Source organism: Quercus suber, unplaced genomic scaffold (genome assembly GCF_002906115.3).
Source record: "Quercus suber isolate HL8 unplaced genomic scaffold, Cork oak 2.0 scaffold_697, whole genome shotgun sequence".
Classification (NCBI taxonomy): domain Eukaryota; kingdom Viridiplantae; phylum Streptophyta; class Magnoliopsida; order Fagales; family Fagaceae; genus Quercus; species Quercus suber.
The window spans coordinates 338,317-363,269 of NW_027070138.1; the positions used below are offsets into that span (position 1 = coordinate 338,317).

Sequence of the window (24,953 nt, forward strand, 5' to 3'; positions counted from 1 at the left end):
TCTAGTAGCGTGCCTTCTTAAGATATTTTGTCCGTCTACCTTTGTTCATGGACATGCATCCATCTTTCTTCTTTTTTTCTTTTTTCTTTTTTTTTTTTACTGTTTTTTTGGTGGCCATCTACTTTTGTGCATCCGTCCACTTTTTTTTTTTTTTGGTGGCCGTCTACTTTTGTGCATCCATCCACTCTTTTTTTTGTCCATCTTTGTTCATGGACATCCGTCCAACTTTTTTTTTTTTTTTTTTTTTTTTTGTTCGTGCACTTTGGTCATAGGCTTCATTTTTTGTTCGTCCACTTTCTTCATGGACTTCATTTTTTGGTCCGTCTAGGACTTCTTCATTTTTTTGTACCACTGACCACCTCTTGCCATCGAAAAATCACTCGAATCATAAGGAGCAGTCTGGGTCCAGCAGTTGGATCAGTTTGAACAAGTCCTTGGACAGTCCTATATAGAATTCATATGTTAAAGGGACTGTTTTTGGGCCCAACATATCCAAGCTTCCCTACCCATACCTCATCAACAAACTTTTATCTATTTTACTGTCTTTCATACAAACTCTGGTTTTCCAGAACAGATTCATGTAACTCACAGTTAATTTGGATTATAATCATGTTATTGGTTACCAAGATATAAAGCTAAAATCAGGTTCAACCCTAGTAATTTTCAATCCTAACTCCATCTTGTCATTGTCTCATTGATGTCTTGTTTTGTCTATGCTGTGAAGTAAACTCGTCTGCAAATGTTTTGGTAAAGAAGCCGAAGCCAACACGAACCAGTACAAGTATATCATGAACAGTGTCTTTTTTTGCATTTTGATGAAGAAAGTACAAACTAGGTCAAAGCTCAAAAACTTATAAATCTAAAGTTGAACCTTAGTTATAGCATTGTGTGCAAATCGTTAGAATTCTAATGAATATTAAAAAGATGTATTGATTTTTATCTTTTAGTTTGATTTAGTGTTTAATGAATACTCGATAACTGTGCATACTTGGCATAATGGTCACTTCGCAAGTATAAATTCGTGTGAGATAAGAACTAAGGAGTTAAAGTTCAAATCCTTAGGAAAAAGCGTATATAAACAAACTAGAATATAATTTTTATCTAATCTCAAAGAAAAAAAAAATCTATTTAGTCAATCATTATCAAGATTTAGTACCTAGTTAATTTAGTTTTATTGTTCCAATTTTTAAAAATTAAAAACCTGCCAATTTGCCCTTGATCGCGCCAAGCAAGTAGTACTCAAATATTAGTACTTATCCCAAAACCAAGAAAATAAATGTGTGAGATTGAAACTCTGACAGCAATAAATAAAACCAATTCTCTTTATAGTTACCAAGATAATTGTTCGTCTAATAATAACATAAAATAAATATAACCAAATCTCTTCTTTTTTTTTTTGGCTGAATAAATAAAACCAAATCTCAGAACCATGTGAATTGTAATGTCCAATAGCTTTTCTATCCAGTACTGGTGCATTCAGGAGCTAGCTAGAAGTTGTCACTAGTAAGGTAAGTTGGAATTTTTTAACCTCAGATCTGTATGAACATGTGACACTGATCAGGTTTCATCAGAGTATTCCAACTTTATATATCTATGATTTGGTACTCCCATCTGTAACAGAGTTAAATACTAGAGGGAAATAAATGGCTACTTCGAGATGGCCATGCAACCTAGCTCATATATATATATATATATATATTGAGTTTCAACAAGATTTTTTCTGTTTCATAATTTTTTTTCTCTCAAAAATGCATCACGTCAAATTTTATGATTTGTTAATATGACAGATTGTAATTAATGTAATATCACTTTTATATTAAATTATCACTAGCTAACATAATTTTTATACTTATTAAAATCCGTTACCTTAACAATTGTAAATAATATTGTGAAATTTGTTATAGTATTTATTTCTTTGATCTTATACCACTCCTTTGGCATTCAGGCATGATTCAATTAATCTTACCTAATCTTGGCAATCTACACATAAAGTATCACCTATAGATAAAGTATCCATAAAAATAAAAAATAAAATAAAATAAAAACTATTTCCTACTGATACCCAGAACTTTCGCTTACACGTGACATGCATGCATGATCCAAGAGTTGTGTCCAAGAGTTGTGGAGTCAAGGAAAACTTTATAATATAATTTAGCAGTAAAATAAATTGTAGTGGGACGTAATTAATTTTCATCTGATTGCCACATGAAGCCTTGCATAAAAGAGACTAAAAAAATTTAGGATTCAAAATTGGCTTGACGATAGTGGTATATATTTATGGATTACTATATATATACGTACGTACGTTCATTTCTTAAATTTCTTTCCGTATCTTTTCTTTTATTGGTTATATAATGTAAACTTACAAATGAAAAGATCAAGCGGAATCAAGAGTGCCAAAATCGATACATAATATAAATTATATTACACTATTTCCTAATCATCGTGTGCATGTGTTAATAAGTTATTATGTCTCCAATGTAATGCAAAATGATGCTACATTAATTATATCTCTTCCAAGATCCAAAACAATAACAAAATAATTTTATGAAAAAAAAAATCTTGGATGGCATGTTCCTTTTATTATATGCAATGACTAATTCTTGATGGCTCACATAATATTTCTTCGTTGAGTTATTAATTATTGTCTCAAATTTTTATTTTGGCCTAATTTGAATTTTATTAGTGTAAAAGGAAAGTTTACTTTATTTTCTATTAAACAACTAATACTTATCGTCTATGAAAAAAAATGTATTTCTTATACGCTAAAAAATGTATTGAATGACGTCCATAAAAAATAGAAACTAAAATCTTAAAAATAAATAATACTACAAAAGGTTAGAGGCTAAAATCTTATAAATAGACAATATTACAAAGGGTTTGGTGATTGTGATCCAAATGTTCTTACATGGGAAAAGAGTTTGAATTAATTTGAAGAAGTTTTAGGGTCCGTTTGGTTGGAGGAGTGGAAAAGTGAAAGGATAGAAAATTGGTGAAATGATGGAAAAGTGGAAGGATAGAAAAGATTTAGTTTTTTCTCGTATATGTTTGGTTGGAGGGGTGGAAAAGTGGGAGGATGAAAAACTCTTTTGTTTGGTTAAAGAGAAAAGTGAGAAGATAGAAAATGTAGTTTATATAAATTAACTTTTATGCCCTCGTTACATAATATGTAAAAAAAAAAAAGTTATTTGTACTCATTAAATAATATAAAAATTAACACATTATACATACAAATTTATATTATTTTTCTTTATTACCAAACAACACCCACTTCTTTGTAATCACTAAATAAGAAAATTATACTGTAGGGTTAGGATTTGTGGCCCAAGTCCAAAACAATGAATTTGTAGAGAGTGGTTAAAAGAGCTAGGTTGATTATGAAATCAACAACAATTAATCACAACCCTTAAGCACAAACCAACATGAATTTACACGTAAAGAATGGGTGTCCAAAGAGGTATATTATGGATTATGTGGTGAATACAGATCTTAGGGTTACAATAAAGCTCTTTCTCTTTTCTTTTTTCTTCTTCCTCAGGAGTTTCTTTCCTTTATATAACCTCCATTCTCCTCATCTCCATCGTCCACTTGTACCTCATTCGTGAGTCTACTTGAGTATATGTCATGTCAAGCATCTCCTTTAGCTCTGTGTGAGTGGCAGTAGGTGAGGATACACTGTTCAGGGGTCTTCTCCACATAAATGCGGACAAAAAAATTGCTGCAGAGCATTAAATACGGTGGTAGCAACTTTCTCTTTAGATATTTCTTTATCCTTATCATCTCCAAGTATACTCAGAGCTTATCTTGATCAAGAGGAGTCCTCGGAAGATCATTTTGACCTTTTATACGTTTAATTAATCCATACTATTCGCGTCAGAGGAGTATAACCTCTTCGAACAGAAGGCGACCTCTTCGGATTGTAATCACTTTTCTTTCTGGGGGTCCCTCTTCCAGATGGGCCTTGCCCTTACCTCTCCTTCTCTTCGGACGCACAGTAATCCTCACATGGGGTTCTAGGCCCACTATGTTAGATTGGGTATTTTTCCCCCTACATATACTTTATTTCAATGAAGAAACACCTTAAAATCCGAATCTCATTTTCTTATATTTAACCATTTATTTGCATTAGGAACATATTTTTTTTTTCATTCCACAACTGTTCTAGTTCTTAATTAAAATAAAAATAAAAATAAAAACTTGTTGGAGCTCAATAAAAAATAGTATACAATAAAACTAAAAATAAAATGAAAGGCCAGTGGATCTCACAACCTCACCTGTATTATTTTCACTATAATTCCTTATCCTTCTCTCTCATGAAATCATCTCTCATGTTCTTCTCCCTTATCTCTTTTTCTTTGTGACTTTCCTCTCATACTTTTACTTTCACATTTCTTACTTGCATGTCAACTAATCTTAGATGCATTTCCCCCAAAAAAAAAAAAAAAAAAAAAAAAAAAAAAAAAAAACACATGATCTCAGGTGCCCACTGCAGTCCCAGGTATTTTCATTTTCTTCTCTCTTTTTTATTTTATTAAATTTATGAAAAGACATTTTCATTTTCAACTGATGATGCTTCAATCAAGTATTTTTTTTATAATTATTTTCTATGTTGAATAATAGTGAGATGAAGTTATTGTTGAGAGAAGAAAGGAAACTCGGCAAAATTTTTTGAGATAAACGCAAGTGGCTAAGAGAAGAAGGGTAAAACTGGTCATTTGCTGCACAGTCACTTTTCTCCAACATTTTCTCTCCAAATCAGAGAAACTGTTTTTTGGTGGGCCCGGGTGGAAAATGCCTGGGCCCCACCCAAAATTTTCCTCTCCTTCTCTCCTTACCAAACAACACTCACTCCTATTTTCTCTCCATTATTTTCCATTCCCCCTATTCCACCTCCAACCAAACATACCCTTGGAGATATTAATTAGTTGGCCTTTTTCTAGAGAGAGAGAGAACCTTGCACGTTTTGCATGTGAATTATACAAAATGCAACAAGGGAATACACATGGCTTTTCTTAAGTAAGGCTATGATGAGGACGATGTCTCGAAGTTAACAAATATAACTTTTTTTTTTTTCTAAGGCCATAAAATTCGTCATAAGTTAACAAATATAACCTTTTCTAGTACTCTTTCTCATGCACGTAACTTCAATACTAATCTAGGGTTCGTTTGGTATGTGTGTTTAAACAACAGTTTTCATTTTTTTAAAAAAACACGTGTGTGTGAAAAAGTGTGTAAAAATACATGTAATGTTGTTTAGATCCTGTTTGGTAGACTATCCAAACAACATATTTTCAGTTTTTAAACAATATTACACACATTTCCATACACTTTTTTACTCACACATATTTCAAAAAACTACAAACAACATTACTCAAACTCATCTATCAAACGGACCCTAAAAATTGAAAATATGTGTTTAAACACATGTACTAAACGAGCCTTATTTTTGTTCCCCAAAAAAGATTGGTGAGCCACAATGCACAACTCTCTCTAATGTACTATTAAGATAATACGATGAGACCATATGGCTAAGATGAGGTGAACATTTAAAGGAGGTGCTGGGAAGTTCCAGTGACTACAAAAGTGTTTGAAAACACGTATGTGTGAAAAAGTGTATGTAAATACATGTAATGTTGTTTAGGCCCTGTTTGGTAGACTATTTAAACAATATATTTTCAGTTTTTAAACAACATTATACACATTTCCACACTTTTTACTCACACGTATTTCAAAAAATTATAAACAATATTACTCAAACTCATCTACCAAACGGGCCTTAAAAACTGAAAATATGTGTTTAAACACATTTACTAAACGGGCCTTATTTTTGTTCCCCAAAAAAGATTGGTGAGCCACAGTGCACAACTCTCTCTAATGTACTATTAAGGTAATATGATGAGACCATATGGCTAAGATGAGGTGAACATTTAAAGGAGGTGCTGGGAAGTTCCAGTGACTGCAACTTCCTTGCATGCTAATTCATCAAATACATTCACAGACTCATTCAAAAAAATCAAATTCATCACATAGTTCAACAAGTCTGTTCCCACAAAGCCATTACAACATAGACCAAGAACACAAGTAGTTGATGAACTAGTACTCCACCATGATCAACATTCAAAACACAAGCTTTGAGCATGCTGTTGAGAGTACTTGAGAGTGATCAGCGGCAAGGTCACAACTTAGCTTGTGTTTGGATTAGTTTTTCTCTGATTTGTTGATTTTCTGAAAATAGGTAAAAGTATAATAGTACCATTAAAAAGAAATTGAGACTTTAAAAAACTGTACATAAGTAAATAACCTAATAAACTAAAGGAAAAAGTTAATCCAGATTTACATTTAACATCATTTTAAACCACCTAAAACTAAAAGGCATTTTAAGAATTACCAAATTTGAGAAATAGCCTCTGATCATTGTGTTCCAAGACACTCAGGCTTTCGTCAAACACCTACTTGCCAAGTGAGGAACTGAATTAGTAACTAAATTTTAACTACATGGTGACTATTGGCTAAGCTGTAAGACAGTACGAGATAAGGTTTGAGCCTTTGCCAGAGACGGAGCTATTCTTGGACCTGGGGGGGCAGTGGCCCCCCCCAGATTTTCAAAAAAAATTTTTAGTATATATATAATATATTATTTTTACCATTTGTTTCAATAAAATTACACTTTGCCCCCTTAATAATATTATTGATATTTTTAAATGCTAGAGAAAAAATATTAGCCCAACCACAAAAATTAAGCCCAAACAACGCTCCAAAATAAACACAAGCAAAAAAAAAAAAAAAATCAAAGCCGGTTCCAATTAGAGATCTACTCAGCCTAGGAGTAGAAACCCTAACTTACCTTCCACATATAATAAAAGGGAAAAAAGAAGGGATTTCTAAGCCATTCAAAAAAAAAAAAAAAAAAAAAAAAGAAAAGAAGAGGAAAACCCAACTTACGGCTGAACACAGAGGAGAGGAATTCGGCAGAGGGCACAGAGCAACTAAGCAACTAGCGCAGGAAGTCAGCCACAGCCAGTCAGGGACGCTATCACGCTGAGGCCTGGGAGCCTGGAGGCTGGGACGGAGAGACCTAAGAGTAGAGACTCAAAAGACAAAATATACTAGAGAAAGAGTCAAAAGAGGTAAAAATCTGATTCAATACCCATCTTTGTCTTTAGCATTCTTTTATAATTGAAAAAGTTGCATTTGATATTGACAAAGACAACACCACACGGTACAGCCCATTGATGTTTACAATATATTTTTTTTTGTAGTTTTGTCTTTAGCAATAGTGAATGGCTGTGTTGTTTTGTGATTTTTTTTTTTTAAATTTTTGTCTTTAGTGTTTTTGTCTATTAGTTAGTATCTTTTAAAATATTAAATTTGGATAAATAATTAAAGAGATTATTTGTATCTTTAGATTATTTGTATCTTTAAAATTTATTGGTTAGTTGTTGAATGTTTGTGTGCATAATATTTGTCTATTGTGTGTAATGATTGTAGATTATTGACCATATAATAACATAATAATTTCAAATTATATTTTATTTGTAGATTATGAAAAAGTCAACTACCATATTTGATTTTTTTAAAAGAAAAGTTTCAAATGATTTAGAAGCTAATATTAGTGGTGCAACATTGCCAACCACTAATGTTGAGGAAATCCTGATGTCCCAGCCGAGGAAAATCCTGATGTCCCAATTGAGGAAAATCTCGACGTTCCAATTGAGGAAAATCCTGAACCTGTTGAGGAAAATCTTGATGTCCCTATTGAGCAAAATTCTCAAACAAAATTTCAAAAGGTTGATATGAGTTTGTTGCAATTAGAACTTGATCCTGGATTGCGTAGACAAATATATACATATCATGTTGATCAACGAGATGAGATTCGGCGACGTTACATTAAGTTGGGTCCATACCAGCCTCGTTTTAAAAAATTTAAAAAATCTGAGAAGGGTCGAAGCTTTCAAGGTTCTTGGTATGAAGATGATCGCTTTAAGTCATGGCTTGAATATTCTCCTAAAAAAGATGCCGCTTTTTGTCTACCATGCTTTCTCTTTCATAAGCCAACTGGGCATGACGGACAAAATGCATTCACAGTTAACGGATTTAAGAGTTGGAAGAAAGTTAGAAATGGTGAAAGTTGTTCTTTTAGTCTTCATATGGGGAAAGATCTTAACTCCACTCATAGAATTGCCCATAAAGCGTGTCTAGATTTAATGAACCAGTCTCAACACATAGACAGGGTAGTGAGCAATTTCACTTCAGAACAAATTGCAAATAATCGAGTACGATTGAAGGCTTCAATTGATGTTGTTCGACATCTTGCCTTGCAAGCTATTGCTTTTAGAGGTCGAGATGAAAGCTCTACTTCAACCAATCGGGGAAACTTTCTTACGACATTGGATTTAATGGTGGGCTATAATAATAATATTGTTGAAATATATGGCAAAAGCTCCAAAAAATGCCACCTACACATCACCTCAGATTCAAAAAGAAATTCTACATGTTATTTCAACCAAAGTGAAGAAGGCAATTAGGGAAGAAATTGGTGATGCAAAGTTTTGCATATTGGTTGATGAAGCTCGTGATGAGTCCATGAAAGAGCAAATGGCTGTGGTTTTAAGATATGTTGATACAAATGGCTTTGTGCGAGAACGATTTTATGGGATTGTTCATGTTGTTGACACTGCAGCAGTAACCCTTAAAAAGGAGATATATCATTTGTTCTCTAATTATTGCTTAGATATCCAAAACATTTGGGGGCAAGGGTATGATGGTGCAAGCAACATGCGAGGTGAGTGGAATGGATTACAAGCTTTGATTTTGAATGATTGTCCATATGCTTACTACATTCATTGTTTTGCACATCGCTTACAATTGGCATTAGTAGGAGCATCAAAAGCAGTTGTCCCTCTTAATAGATTTTTCACTAAATTGATTTTGTTATCAATAATATTCGTGCTTCATGCAAACGTATTGAGCAATTAAAAATTGCTAGAGCTTCTGACATTGCATATTTGATTGATATTGAAGAGCTTGAGACTGGGAAAGGACTTAATCAAATGGTCACTTTACAGCGACCTGGAGACACTCGTTGGGGTTCGCATTATAAATCGGTTTCTAACTTGATAAAGTTGTTTAGTCCAACATGTGAAGTTCTACTGAAAATTATGGATGAAGGAAATTCTTCACAAAAAGTAGAAGCAGAGTCCGCTTATGAGGTATTAATTTCATTTGAATTTGTCTTCATCTTGCATTTTGTTAATGAAACTATGGGGATCACGGATAAACTTTGTCAAGCTTTGCAAAACCAATCGCAAGACATTTTAAATGCTATGCATTTAGTTTCATCCACTAAAAAACTTATTCAACAATTTAGAGATGAGAAATGGGATGACTTACTAGCTACTGTGATATCATTTTGTAAGGAACGTAGTTTAGATGTCCCTGATATGAATGCTCGTTATGTTGCAAGATTTGGTCGATCTCGTCATCAACAAGAGGACTTTAGAAATGAGCATTATTATAAAGTAGATATTTTTAATGCAGGAATAGATTCTCAATTACAGGAACTAAATCATCGGTTTAGTGAGCATGCCATGGAGTTACTTACGCTTAGCTCAGCTCTAGACCCTCGAGAGGCATATGAATCTTTTCGAGTCAGTGATATTTGTTCATTGGTAGATAATTTTTATCCAATAGACTTCACAGATGATGAAAAGAATGATTTGAAAAAGGAACTTGATCTTTATAAGTATGATGTAGTTCAGCATTCAGGGTTCAAGAATTTGAAAAATATTTCTGAATTGTGCCAATGGATGGTGAGAACTAGAAAATCAGAATATTATCCCTTATTTATAGAGTGGTCAAGCTTGTGCTTACCCTTCCCGTTTCTACTGCAACTACAGAGCGAGCATTTTCAGCTATGAATGTCATCAAAACTGACCTTCGCAACAAAATGGAAGATGAGTTTTTGTTAGATGCTATGATTTATTCATTGAAAGGGACATTGCTGCGACAATTAGTACAGATTCAATCATAGATGATTTGAAGATTTAAAAAGACGGCGAGTTCCATTTTCATAAATAACTGCATTGTAATATCTTAAAAAACAATAATTTTGTGTATTTTTCTTTGTTGATGGTTTATTAAATGAATGTTTATTTGGAGTTTCATTTTTTTTTTTTAATACTTCTGCCCCCCCTAACTCCAAGTCCTGGCTCCGTCCCTGGCCTTTGCTAAGACTTGTTAACGTGGCAATCCCTCTGAATTTACCTTTGATTCTGCACATGTTTTCAAACAAATGTTTATAACTTTANTATCCTTTTTTCAAACAACCGATTTTATGATACAAGGCTCCAAGCATTCAGGATTGGGCCATTTGTGTTCGGAAATTGGAGTAGTGGGCCAATTATAATGAATCCATAAAAGCTAGCCTAACGAGCATTTGGTCAAGACTCACATGTCCAAATGTCCAATTAATTATATCAGTAATTCAATCGAGTTTACGCAACCAAAAAAAAAAAAACTATAAAATTAGGACAGTGCTTGCTTAAATGAGAGTTGAATAAAAGAGCATGATCATTACTCCTTCTGACGATTATCCAGTAAGAGTTTTTCCTTTAAATTTTTAACTAAGAATTTATTTACTAGGCATAAGCATTGGCAAGAATTACTTGATTAACAATTATAAATGATGCTGTGTAGTTGAGAGAGAGAGAGAGAGAGAGAGAGAGAGGGATTATTAAAATCAGATAATGAAAGAAAGAAGATTAAAATTGAAGGGTATATGATATCTAAATTTGAGGAGTTGGCTTGTTCCAATGTTGACAGAATTTGTGCAAGCTGGGTCACACAAATTTTTTAAGTTGAAATTCTAGTAGGGCTAAATTTATAATGCTCTATTGCAACTGCTTCAATAGACATGAAATTTAGGAAGAATGAATTATCAAATAGCTAGGACCCCATTTAGTAGGCATTTTTAGGGGGTTCAATGATATTAGATAAAGTTGTCATCTTACACTAATTCAATTAGTTAACTGAAACATACATGCTTAGGTAATTATCAACCAATAATTCTTGTTGTATGGAAGAATTTTACTAAAACTGTTACAATTTTAAGTTCTTGCAGTCTTGGAAGGTGAAATAGTATTATAGACAATTAAGGCTCCCGCTAATAAAAACTGAGAGAATTAACGACCAAACAAAAAAAAAAAAAAAATCATTTTGCATGAACAGAGGACATAAACTTAAAAGAGTAATATTGGAGATTCTACAATTATGTTTTACAAATTGATACCAATTAGGAAAATTAATTTAGATATTTATTTTTTGGGTGTGTTTGGATACCGCTTATTTGCTGAAAACTGAAAATTTTTTGCTGAAAATACTGTAGCAAAATAATTTTTCAATGTGTGAATAGTGCTATGGGACCCAAAAATGCCTAGAAATCTGTGTTTTGCTGACTTTTGTGGATCTGTGAACAGTACCTATAGGACCACTAAAAAAACGTAGACACACGAATTGGGCAAAGCGTCCAATCCAAACTCAAGCTTTATATAATTAAAGTCTTTATTAATCACATTCATTGTGTAATAAAATTTGAAGTAGTTTTAGCATTTTCCTACTCAAAATAAAAACCAAATATGAAAGTATTCTCAAGCAACAAATCTATATTACCATAACTTTTGAGTGAAATTTGTGGTGTGCATTAGAACTCATTCCCTCTCTTGTGTGTAAAAAAAAAAAAAGAGGCAGCAAATCTATAATAGGAAAAAATTGCAAACATGAATTTTAAAATACCTTCATCACCTTTACATTTTTCAATTCACCAGTCTGACTCATGTACTATCTTCACTGTCATATACCCAGCCAGGAATACGCAAAACCTGGAAAAAGGAAGAAATCAAGAAAAGGGTTCATTATTTGAACTTTAGAATTTTCATTAAATATTAAAACCTATAAGTTGAAAAAAACACTAACAAGATAACCGGAAACAAATTAATTGGTCTAAACAGCTTTATTAGATAAAATGAACCCTTTACATGAGAAATCAGGACTTGCAATTAATTAGTAATCAGGACTTGAGAAAGATGGTGACTTACAAAAAAAATCAGAGGAAAAGATTATTAGCCTTGCATAGATTTATCAAGGCCACCACTTTCATTGGGATTCCTCACAATCTGAGTCATGTTGTGTGCTTAAATTCCCAATCCAATTGCCTAAATGGGGCATGAGTCTTTCAATTATATTAGGGTGTCGTGTCCTCTTTGGTTGAGGTATGTCACTAGAGCTACCTTCTCCACTAGGACGAAGCCCATCATACTCATCAGATTCATCACGGTTTCGCTTAATTTTGGTATCTTTTATTGAATCATCAAAATCATCCTCCTCAGGAGTGATGCTAACGTTGCTGGACCCAACCGCACTTTGGTTCATATTTTCAATGTCGTGCTTATATACCAAACATGCCCCACATTTTTTAAGCACCAAGCCTGGTGGACCTTCGGTTCTAAATTTAATCTCAATTGGAATAGAACCATTTTCATCATTTTGACTCAATTTTTCCTTGCTTGGATTGAAGAATCGAGGGGAATATCTCAGCCAAAGGTGATGTGATCCAATCTTCCCAAATTCTTCTGGGAAACCATTGGAAATGCTATGAAAATAATCAGATCCCTTAACCTTCAAGTAACAGACAAGCCTACGTTCGCTTCTAGAAAGTTGGTCAAATGGGTGAAGTTCCTGGACCACAAAAACAGCACACACAATAATTCCAATGTATTCATCAAGTAAAGCCGAAGGCAACTGCAAATCCACTGAAGCCCCAACACTTTGATGACTAAACCATTTTGGAATTTCACTTCCTAGAAGAATGAAACTATATTCCCAAAAATCTTCATTACACTGCATTTGCATCTGAAACTGGATGTAATTTCTTACCATTTGTTTGAACATTTCGCTACAGCCTTGATTCTCAACCAATTTGAAGCAATTGAGAAGAGAAAATCTTGGTTTAAAAGAGCATTCTTGTCTCAATGGTAATGTTTCCAGTGAGGTACAACCATCTGCCTGAATAAAATCAATATTTGATGGAAGCTCCGGCAAAGATTGAAGCCTGATACAATTACCCAAAAGAAGATAGTACAAGTTAGATAGTTGAATGATACTTTCAGGAAGGCTAACAAAATTATTTCCTCTTAGATTTAACCCTTTTAAAAAGGATAAGCAGACAAGAGCATCGGGAATTGTCCAAAGATTGCAATAACTCAAGTTCAGATTGGTCAAAGACCTTAAGCCTGAAAAAGAACGCACCAACATGCCTATAGGATTTGGACTTGCTCTGCGCATTAAAGGAAAACTAAGGAGCTTATTTGATGATTTAGATGATAAGCCTTCACATCCAGAGAGAGAGAGAATCTCAAGATTTCTTGAGGGAAATGTGGGGAAGGACCATTCTCTTATGGCACTTCCACTTAGATCCAATTTGACAAGGCCAGTTAAATGCTCCACTGATGATGGTAACTCTTTTATAGCAGTCCCATCCAAATATAGGTGTGACAATCGTGACATATTTCCTACAATCTCTGGGAATTTCTTCAATCTTGAACAACCAGAAAGAATAAAGACTTCAAGGGATTCCAAGCTAATCTTGGATGGAAGGCTTTCAAGAGATTTACAACCGCTTAGATCCAATTGAAGAAGTTGTTTGAGACCTCCAAGGGATGTGTGAATCTTAGATAATCTTGTACAACATTGAAGAATCAAATGCTGAAGATTTGGGACTCCACTAAAGTCTGGGGTCTCAATTAAGTTCCGAGAGTCACGGAGGTCTATGAGTTTTAACCTCTTTGCACTCTGTTATAAAACAAGAATTATTCAAATTGGGAAAATTAAACCCTTACAAACATATATTTATTATTTAAGAAAATTATTTTGCATTGGTGAAAATCTTACTTTGATTCCTTTCCATAGATGTTTGATGAGGCTGCAAGGCATATTGAGTTCAACAAGTTTGTCTGGCTTGAAACTTGTTGGCATGGATTTTAAAGGATATCCATCCCAGTGAATAAAACACAATTCACTGGAAAAATCATGAAGGCCTTGAGGAAGATCCACATTACTTATTTTAAGCAATCTCAAGTTGTTCATATTTGAGAATGATTTAACATTCAAGTGTTGCACTTTCTCGGGAGTTGAGTCGAGGAATATTCCTTTAAGAAATGTTGTTCCCTGGTAAATCAAAACAAAAGTTAATAGTAGTATAGTCCTAGACATTAACAAAAACTTAATCATTTGAATTGCATGAATATATACAATAAGAAATTGTGTAGTTTACTTGACGAATAATACTTCAACTGGTAACCAAAAACAAATTCAGTAGCACTGGACTAGACATTATACATATAAGGAAGCTTAAAATTGTGTATAGTTAGCTTACCTCACTATATTTCAGCACGCGAAAAATATCCTCACCAAGCCACAATCTACTTCGTTGGCTAGGATTTTCAGGGGATTCACGACGAACAATTTCCCTTCCAAGCTCTTGTAGTAAATCATGCATTTGCAATTTTTTTCCCCACGAGGTGGTTATAAGAGATTTTTCCTTAAGAACGTCTATATCAATGATTGGCTGGTCATAGAGAGTTTGTAGTATATTTACTACATAGTCTTCACAATTTCTATTGAAGAAACAAGCAATATCTAAAAATATGTTTTTCTCTCTTTCTTTTAGACCATCATAACTTATTTGAAGTACATCTAAAATTTCTCTTTCAGGACTTTCTTTAAGCCTATTAATGGCACCTTTCCATCCATCTATACTCCTGTGAAACAAAAAGGAGCCCAAAACTTTGAGAGCTAAAGGAAGGCCACTAGCATAAGAAATCATCTCTTGAGACAACTCCACATAACCTTCTAAAGGAGAGTCCTTCTTAAAGGCTTTCATACTAAAGAGTTGAAGAGCTTCATCATTATTCAATTTCTTAGCCTCATATATTTCAGCTTCAGACACTTTATGTTGGATCAATAGATGTTGATTTCTAGTTGTAATAATGATTCTACTCCCTTGACCAAACCAATCTTGCTCGCCCACTAATGCTTCTAATTGTTCATAGTGATCCACATCATCAAGAATGATGAGAACCTTTTTACAACACAATCTCCTCTTAATCACATTGATTCCCCATTGAATATTTCTTATATAAATATTGCTTTCAATCAAGATATCAGAGAGAATTTGTTTTTGTAAAGGAACTAGCAAACTATCTCCACTTTTCCCTCTTATATTGGCAATAAAGCAACTACCTTCAAATTTACAATTAATTCTGTCATAAATGACTCGTGCTAGGGTTGTCTTACCCATTCCACCCATTCCCCAAATTCCTATATAGCGAACATCGTTCAACCCTAATTGTAAATATGAATTCATCATGTTATCCACACGAGGTTTTATTCCAACGAGATCCTTGTGAACACTTGAGTATATAAAATTCAAATCACTAAATATTTTTCCAACAAGTTCTTCAATGACTCTTGATTCATGCCTGTATATAAAATAGAACAATAATTTTGTGGAGTTAGCACAAGCTATAAAGAGATGAAAGGTTTTGAAAATGTAATATGTTGACATTCATTTACTATTTCCTTTTAATTAAAAAAAAAAATGGAACTCTAAGTTCCATGATAAGAAAAAATATATATAATATATACACCAAATAAAATCTGTACTATAGATTGAGCTTCTGGCCTAACCGTTTGCCCATTTAATTTTATCTTTGCTTATGAAGTTGTATTGGAGAAAATATAAACCAATGTCAGTGGGGTGGAAAAACAAAACAGAGCACAAAACAGGGAAAGACCGAAAGAGACAGTCATCCTGGGTTACAAGACGATCTGCTTAGTGGTCATGGTTAGGATTGGATTCAAACTTCAAAGTACAAACAATCTTTTAAATCTGAAATTTACATCATTCACAAATTTCGGTAGACGGTAATTCGGCCCAACAAATTACTATCAGGGCTTAAGCCATGGTTGTTTTGGGCCTTTAGGTTGATGATCTTGTTTGAATTAAATGAAGAATAGGTAGGGATTTTGTGATTAAAACTCATCACATTAAATTATTCAATTTTAAAGCTAGTGATAGACTAGTAGAAGACATCGTTTATTTTTAGGATTTACATGATCCAATCAAAGGGTTATAGTGCGAGGTGAAATAATATGTTTAATTAGGAGTGTACATGATTCAAGTTTTTTTTTTTTTTTTTTTTGAAGAGTGTACATGATTCAAGTTGTGTTAGGTTTTGGATATTGTTAAGCCAAAGGTGGCCTCCTTCGGGTCGTAAAATCTCCAACCCAACCTAACTCATAGGGATTATGCCTAATAAAATATTTGGATTTTCTTTCAATTATTTAAGCATATTACATAATTGGGCTTAATATTCTAATTTAATGGGAAAGAAAAAGTATCACAATAGTGAAATATATGTATGTACACATATATGCTTAACATAATTGGGTTGGATTACTCAGTTGAAATTTTTTTCCCAATACAAATCTGATCTAAACTAAGTTAAATACATTATTCCTATCGTGTATTTTGTTTTAGATGAAAATATATATATATATTATTCCAAAAGAAATTCTTACTTGTCCCGTAAATCCCATCCAGCAATACTAGCAACTTGTGTCAAAGCATCTCTCCATGTGTACACATCCCTCATGTCATCTTTGAAATGCTCTTCATATTTAACAAATGCATCTGCAAAAGTCTCCCTTTGATGCCGCACATCACTAGGATCCACATAGTGGAAAACAGGAACTACTATCAGTCCAGTCTTTTTTATGCACTCAACAATTTTTGCAAGTTCCATCAAGCACCAACTCGATGATGCATAGTCTTTTGAGAGAATGACGATAGCAAATCTTGATTCTTCTATTGCTTTCAAGAGCTCTGGGGCAATGAATGTTCCTCGCTTGAGTTTCTCATCATCCCTATATGTGAATATGCCTTTTTGTTTCAAAGCAGTATATAAATTGTCTGTAAAATTTTTGCGGGTGTCACCTCTAAAGCTAAGAAAGACGTCGTACGTCCATCCAAGCATAGAAGAAGATGGAAAAGATGAGGAGGTGTTTTCTGTGCCTATTAAAGCCATTCGAACTGTAATCTAAATTCTTTAATGGATATGTATCAAAAGAATTGATGTGGGATTTTAAGAAGTGGAAAAGAACTGAAGGACAGTGACTGAAATGAAGGAGATGGATGTGCTTGAGTTTTATAGATTTAGGAAATTAGAGCAGTGACTGAAATGCTCAAAAAGCCTATAGAACTTAATAAGTTAATTATGCCGGATTCAGTTTCTATTGAGTCATTTTAAATAGAATGGGCGTTGGAGTGGGTGTAAGTGAGGGAAGGACAGACATTCAAGCCATCGATCTGCTTGCAATCAGGTCAACAATTCATTTTTTTTAATACAGAGTAGGTGTGTGCAAATAACCCTCCCCCAGTCCCTCTCTTCCAGGTATCAAACAACGAAAAACAATCATATTGGACAACATTGGTTATTAAATGTGTGAAAAATTATTTTTTTATATTTACTGTTCATGTACACTTTATATTATTGACTAAACAAATGTAGATAACATTGTACATATATATCTGGACACGCTAAAGAATAGAAATCTTAGTTTTAAACAACAATGCTACACCTACTTGCATAAAAAAAATTTTGGTTGAAGATTGTGATTAGTTTAATATCACTTTCACATGATACCATAATTAACATTATCTTTTTTATGCATAAATTACAGTTTATCATCTTAGATGTTGTGAAATTTGTTATGATTTCAAACTTAATATTATTTAAATAGATGCGTGCATGAGTGTACAAGTGTCCCATATTAGGATACTCTTCATGTAAAATGGATTTCGTGGTTCATATTACAAATATAAAGGTTTGCCCCATGCCAATGGTGTACACCGTTTGAATTCAAGAAATAAAATATTAACCGTGAAATACATTCTTTCCATTCCAAGTGAAATAGAGAGGATCATGTTCCCCTCTCCATCTTCCAGGTATCTTCCTAGCAAAACAACTTCTTAAAGTTATTGAACTATATTGGTTGTTTATAAGATGTATGCATGAAAGTCTGTGAGAGAGAGAGAGAGAGTGATAGGGATTGGAGGGCTACATGTCAAAAACTCTTTTTCTAATAAGTGTGCGAAAGAGAGAGAAAGCATATCTTATTCCAAATCTCTTTGTATTTATCCTTGCTCTTTTATGATTCAATGTAACGTCTAGTTGATCTGTATTTCTGTACTGACTGTACAGTTAGGAGCAAAAAAGAATGAAAATTTTAAGCATATATACTTATTTGAAAAGGAATGAAACATTTCTCAAAAAGGAAGAAAGTTTATCAAATCCAATCATATGGTGATTCAAATATACAATCAATTTTAGCTTTGTATCTCCTTTCTTGCTGGGATTTTTTGTTCATCAACAAAATATGGACGTTTTTTTGTCCATAAGACAAGCCTCTTCCCATCTCCTTTCTTCCTCTTTGAGTTTTTTGTCCCGACGTTGGAAATGGGCTATGCTTCTCCACGTCTTTTTCTCAATAAATCATATTTATTCATAAAAGAATATATGGTGATGAGCTCAGCGCTGCAGCATTGACATTGATGCTGACCCAGGTTTTCACTTTTATCCTCAATTATTAAAAAAAGAAAAAGAAAAAAAGAAGTCTATTTTGTGTTTGGGCTGTGAAGAATTGAGTTCATTTTTGGGTTTTTAGGGATTTATGTACGAATGGATTAATTTAAAGTTTGGTTCTTTTTCTTTTTATTAAAGTATACCTTTTTGCACTTAAAATTTGGGGTTGTTTTTATTTTTCCCTTAAGTTTCAAAATTTTCATTTTGATCCTTCAACGTTTTATAATATTTTTATATTGGTTTGCCTTCATTTCTGTTAATAATTCGATAGTTAAGTGCTCTTCTTATTTAACTATTTCATAAAAATACTAGCTCTAAAACGCTATATAAGGCAAGAATTTTATTGTATTAGGCGCAAAAGGCATTAGTTATATAGAGGTAGACTGCAAGACCAATATGAAAATACCAATATGCTTTAGAAGGCAATTGTTATCAATTTTTTTTTTTTCCTTCTAAAAAAAATTAAAATTTTGAAACGTAAAGATCCAAAATAAAAACAACTCAAAACTTTAAGTACAAAAAATTTACTTCAGTCTTTTTTTTTGGGGGGAGGGGGAGGAGTAATGCAATATAGTTCTGTAATTGTGAAAGTGGGTTACGCTTCAATATAAACAAACTACTATTACTTGTTATGTTAATGGTGGTTCCTTGTGTTGATAGCTATTTTAGTAATTCCATTTTCTTGCAATAGTTTATTACGAGTTATGCTAGGAATATTACAAATCTCATCACATAAGCCTTACTAATTAATGTGTCACCAATCGCATAAATGTAACTCAAACATTTATTCACTATGTTCTTAAGTGACACTAATCACATTTATTGTCATGCCAATTTATAAGCTTTTTTTTATAGGAGTAATGTTATGGGCACAAACTATTTTACAACATTTTTACAAAATGTTGATGTGGCCAATCTTTTATTGGTTTTCATCTAAACCCACCATTAATATTACTTTTTCATTTATCAATAATCAATCACCACATCAGCAGTTTGTAAAGTTTTTTGTAAAATAGTTTGTATCTCTAACATTATTCTTTTTATAGTAAAAATGATAGTAACTTTGGCATTTTCCTGAATTTTAACCCATTGATTAAGAATTATTGAGATAAGGGATTTTTTTTTTCTGTTAATTTTATATATATATACACACACACAAACTCATCTTGTTCATATTTCATTCACATTAAATTGAGTGGAAAAAAAGTTGTATTTAATTCATCATTGTGTCATTGATACTTGTTGTGTTGTAAGTCTTTCATAGTAAAAATGCTAGTAACTTAAGAACTTTTAAATTTTTTTGGTAATTATAAATTGTATTATTGTCACCATTACCAACAATAGTAGGTGGAACTTCTTTAACCACCTGAAATTCAAAGATGCTTCAAGTTCAAGCATTGCGACAATGTTAAGCTTATCTGTCTCTCTCTCTTAAAAAAAAAATTTGTTTTGAATCATGTAGTTAATATTCCTCTTCGTGATTATCAATTTGCTATCACCAAGAAAGCATTATTTTCATATACATTGGTAGCATTGCCGATGGGGCTTGGGAAGGCGGCTTATTGCTGCAGTCGTCTGTTGATGATGCAAAAAGAAAGCACCATATATTTAATCCATATGATAACTTTTGATGAATTTTAAATAGTTTTTCATAAAACTAATAATTAGTAAACTTCTTAGTGAGAAGCTAATTTTTAGAAACTTGCCATCTGATACCTTCAAAAGAAGCAAACTTTCCTAGTTCTATTTGTTGAATGAATTGACCGAAATGGACTAACGTGGAATGAATAAACGGAAGTGGACCAAATGGACCAAAGTAGACCTAAATGGACATAGGACCTAAGTTGACCAAATAAGACCAAATAGAACTAAAGAGAACAAAATGAACCAAATTGGAATGAAGTGGACAGCATGGACGGAGTAGACCAAAGTGTGGACTAAATAGACCGAAGTGGACTGAATAAGATCAAGTGGACTGAATAGGACTGAATATGACCAAAGTGGACATAATGGACCTAATAGAACTGAAGTGGACCGAGTAAGACCGGATATACCGATTTAGGACCGCAAAGGACTGAAGTGCACATAATGGACCGAAAAGGACCAAAGCGGATCGAATAATACCAGTTTGAACAGATCAGGACCAAATTGGACAGAATTAGACCGGATGGACCGAATAGGACCTAAGTGCACATAATGGACCGAATAGGACCAAATGGGACCGAATAAGACCTGTTAGAAGAGAATAGGACCAAATTGGACCGAATAAGACCGAATAGAACAGAATAGGACCAAATTGGACTGAATAGGACCAAAATGGACCGAACAAGACCTAAGTGGATCAAATGGGACCGAATTGGACAGAATGGATCGAATATGACCAAATTGGACCGAATAGAACCGAGGTGGACCGAATTGGACTGAAGTGGATTGAAATGGACCAAACATGATCTTTAAAAAGAAAAAGATAAAAAAAAGACATGGGAGTATTGAAGCCATATTTGTTTAACAATATATAAATGTGTGTGCATATTTTATCTGTTATCATGATAGGTTGTCTGGAGGTTGCGAATTGGATATGCCTTTCCTCAAATATTTCTCAATAAATTATATTTATTTACAAAAAAAAAAAAAGTTTTAGAACAAAACTTAGATGTCATCATTTAGGTTTCCCAATTGAATTAAATCGTAGTATTATATTAACTAATGCTACGAAAATAATGTTATCTTCTCTAAGGAAAATCAAATTTAATACTAAATTGTGATTTATATACTTAAATTTTGAGGTGATTTTGATTTTGTTCCCTAAAATTTTAGAATTTGTATTTATTTTCATTAATGAGATAGTCATTTAGTACTAGAAAAGTTTGCAATCTTTAGAAACGGTCCATAATTTTAAGGGTGTAAATTGAAGGAGTTCAATTTGGCTTTACTCGCTAAACAGGGTTGGAGACTTCAAACACAGCATGAGTCTTTGGTATATCGGGTATACAAGGCGAAATATTTCCCAAACACTGACTTTATTCATGCATCACTTGGCACAAATCCATCATACACCTGGTGAAGTTTAATGGCAGCACAACATCCGGTGAAAAAGGGGATTCAGTGGTCAGTAGGCAATGGTGAATCTATTCGGGTGTGGGGGGATAAATGGCTCCCATCTCCTTCCACTTTCAGAGTCACTTCTCCAAGACTATTCCTACACGATGAGACTCGGGTTAGTGAGCTTATCTCACAAGATTCGGCAACTTGGAGAACAGTGATAATTGATGCCATTTTTCTGCCTCATGAAGCAGATTTGATTAAAAGCATTCCTCTTAGTTTACGTCGGCCTGAAGACAAGCTAGTGTGGGCTGGCACTTTTAATGGTTTATTTAGTGTCCGTAGTGCATACAGGTTGGCAGTGGAGGAGTCTCGGCCAAGCAATATAGGAACCAGCTCGGATTCCAGCAGAAAACGCAGGTTTTGGAAGCTTCTTTGGAGTTTACAGGTACCTCACAAAGTACACCATTTTGCATGGAGAGCTTGTCGAGGTATTTTGCCTACAAAGGAAAATCTATTGCAGAGAAGGATGCAGGTGGATGGCTGTAGTGATGAGTGCGGAGAGGACGTTGAATCATCGGGTCACCTCTTTTGGTCATGTCAACGTGCAAGGGATGTATGGCAATGCACAAAGCTCAAGCTCAAGTTTGATCGGACCCAAGTAAATTCCTTTTTTGACCTGTTATGGCTTTTGTTGATGTCAGATTCTTATGATGAAGGGGATGCGAAGCTAGCAGTAACTCTGGCATGGGCGATATGGTTCAATCGCAACGAGGTTCGGCATGGTGGAAATAGAAAGAGTGGCCTGGCATTGGTTCAGTGGACTAGACAGTACCTACAAGAGTATCATGAAGCAACTCGGGTGAACGATACACCAGTGGTACCTTAAGTGGTTGGGTGGTCCCCTCCGTCAAGGTCAAGATACAAAATCAATGTAGACGGTGCAGATTTCTCAGCTCTAAAATCCGCTGGTGTGGGAGTGTTGATTAGAGACTTCGAGGGTCAGGTAATAGCGGCTTTGAGTAAGAAAATCAATGCTTCTTTGGGTGCTTTGGAACTTGGAAGTGGAAGCCAAGGTGTTTGAAGCGGGCTTGGAGTTCGCTAGGGACATTGACGTTCACGATGTTATTCTTGAGGGTGACTCTTTGGTGCTCTACAATGCTCTTGAACCACCTTCCACGATAGCTGTTGTAGTCAGGGGAGTGTTAATGTCTTATGAGTCTGTAGGTAGGGTTGATTTTTCTCGTGTCAAGGGGAAGGTAATAGACTTGCATATTTGTTAGCAAAACATGCGTTAGGTATTATGGACTATTTGACTTGGATAGAAGAGAATTCTTACTTCTTAGGGTTCGTTTAGATACAGCTAAAAACCGAAAACTAAAACTGAAAATTAATAAACACTATAGCAAAATAATTTTTAAATGTATAAATAGTATCGTGAGACCTATTTTTAATGAAAAAGTTGTTAAAAAGTGAAATTTGTATGTCCGTAAACAATGCGCAGTATGCACTGTTCACGAGAAAAGTCAAACTTTCCGTCTCGGAAAACTCAAAAAAAAAAAAAAGTGAAACGCAAACGAGTCTGAGAAGCACAAAACGCGCTTTCCAAACGCACACCTAAAACAAGTTCTTCTCCATGATGTAGCTTTTCTTTGAGTTTATTAATAAAAGTCTTAGTCTTACCATCAAAAAAAAAAAAAATCTATAAATCTATAAATTCAACAATGTGTTGTATTGGATTGGATTGTGATAAGATGACAAAGGTAATTTACCAAAAAAAATGATAACTAAGATTTGGGCCAAGCCTATTGCTCACTAAAAAAAAAGCCCAATCAGTATCTTGCCTCGTACTTCTCATTATGCCCAAAAATTAAAAATGCACCAAACGGTAGAAAAACATTTTCAAGCTTTCCCGCCACTCTCTCTCTCTCTCTCTCTCACAAAAGTCACCGTTTTAGCTTCTCACTTCCTCACCCTCTCTCTCTCTTCAGCTTCCACAGTCCAATGACCTCGATCATCGACGAAGACGACGACGTAAGTCCCATACTCTCTCTCTCTCTCTCTTCAAAAATCACCGTTTCGTTTCGTTTCGTTTCGTTTAATTTCTCACACTCTCTCTCTCTCTCTCTCTCTCTCTCTCTCTGTGTTTAGGGTTTTGATTGGGAAGCAGCCGTTAGAGAAATCGACGTGGCTTGCGCCACCGCCACCGCCAATGCGAACCCGAACGCGAAGCCGTCAACTTCTACTTCTGAGCAATCTTCCCATTTTGCCCCTCCCGAAACTCCCAAATTCCAATCCTGCACTACTTCATACGCCAACACCAACACCAACAACCAAAAACAAGGTCGGCAATCCACACTTGACAAGTTCGTATCCAAGTCGGGCCCACCGAGACCGCCACAGTATCATCGTCAAGCTCAGGATTTCGTCGAAATCGATCGAGATCGCTTCGACGGTGGCGATGAGCTCAGCTGCGGCATTGACATTGATGCTCACGCAGCTCAAACTTGGATTTACCCAGGTTTTCACTTTTTTACTTTTTATCCTCAATTTTTGGGTTTTTAGGGATTTTTAAACAAATGGGTAATTCAAAGTTTCGGTCTTTTTTTTTTGTTTTACTAAATTGTACCTTTTGCCCTTAAAATTTGGAGTTGTATTCATTTTGCTGCTTTATGTTTTAAAATTTTCATTTTGATCTATCATGTTTCATTATATTTTCGTATTGGTTCGCCATTCATATTTAACTATTACATGAAAATGGTAGCTCTAATATAGAAGGCAAGAATTTTAATTGTTTTAGAAGTCGTTTGGAAGACCAATATGAAAACAGAATCAAACATGAAGGGTTCAAATGAAAATCTTGAAATATTAAGGGTCAAAATGAAAACAACCCGAAACCTAAGAGCAATATGTATAGGATAATGCAATATAGTTCTGTAATTGTGAAAGTGGATATGCTTCAATATAAATAAACTTCTAGTCCTTGTTATGTTAATGGTGGTTCCATGTGTCGATAACTATTCTAGTAATTCCGTTTAGTTTTCTTGTAATAGTTTATCATGAGTGATGTTAGGGATATTACAAATTTCATTAGATAATCCTTACTGGTTGATGTGTCACTAAAGGCAAAAATGTAACTTAAAAATTTATTCACTATGTTCTAGAATGGTGCCAATCACGTTCATTGTCATGAAATTGATACTTGTTTATAAG

General features: G+C 34.0%; 2 protein-coding genes and 1 long non-coding RNA gene across 5 annotated transcripts; 1 reads left to right on the forward strand and 2 right to left on the reverse strand.

Annotated features, from left to right (window-relative positions):
• Positions 1–6,003: 6,003 nt before the first annotated feature.
• LOC136064492 (uncharacterized) lies at positions 6,004–7,213 on the reverse strand. Its single transcript, XR_010626102.1, has 3 exons — positions 6,943–7,213; positions 6,389–6,449; positions 6,004–6,225 (listed from the first exon to the last, which is right to left on the reverse strand). It is a non-coding gene; the product is annotated as an uncharacterized LOC136064492 (long non-coding RNA).
• A 1,217-nt stretch (positions 7,214–8,430) lies between these two features.
• On the forward strand, positions 8,431–9,959 carry LOC136064491 (uncharacterized). The gene is made up of 2 exons (XM_065766276.1): positions 8,431–8,782; positions 9,022–9,959. The coding sequence occupies exons 1-2, from the start codon at positions 8,431–8,433 to the stop codon at positions 9,915–9,917; spliced, it is 1,248 nt and encodes a 415-aa protein (XP_065622348.1). The 3' UTR covers positions 9,918–9,959.
• Positions 9,960–11,640: 1,681 nt separating this feature from the next.
• LOC112031958 (disease resistance protein RPV1) lies at positions 11,641–17,335 on the reverse strand. 3 transcript variants are annotated; one of them, XM_065766281.1, is made up of 7 exons: positions 16,636–17,335; positions 14,429–15,533; positions 13,945–14,220; positions 13,303–13,845; positions 12,931–13,105; positions 12,093–12,732; positions 11,641–11,876 (listed from the first exon to the last, which is right to left on the reverse strand). In XM_065766281.1, the coding sequence occupies exons 1-5, from the start codon at positions 17,139–17,141 to the stop codon at positions 13,070–13,072; spliced, it is 2,466 nt and encodes an 821-aa protein (XP_065622353.1). In that variant the 5' UTR covers positions 17,142–17,335; the 3' UTR covers positions 11,641–11,876; positions 12,093–12,732; positions 12,931–13,069. The 3 variants fall into 3 exon arrangements, with proteins under 3 accessions (XP_065622353.1, XP_065622352.1, XP_065622354.1); XM_065766280.1 differs by having other exon boundaries at positions 12,093–13,105; XM_065766282.1 differs by lacking the exon at positions 13,303–13,845 and having other exon boundaries at positions 12,093–13,105.
• Positions 17,336–24,953: the final 7,618 nt, after the last annotated feature.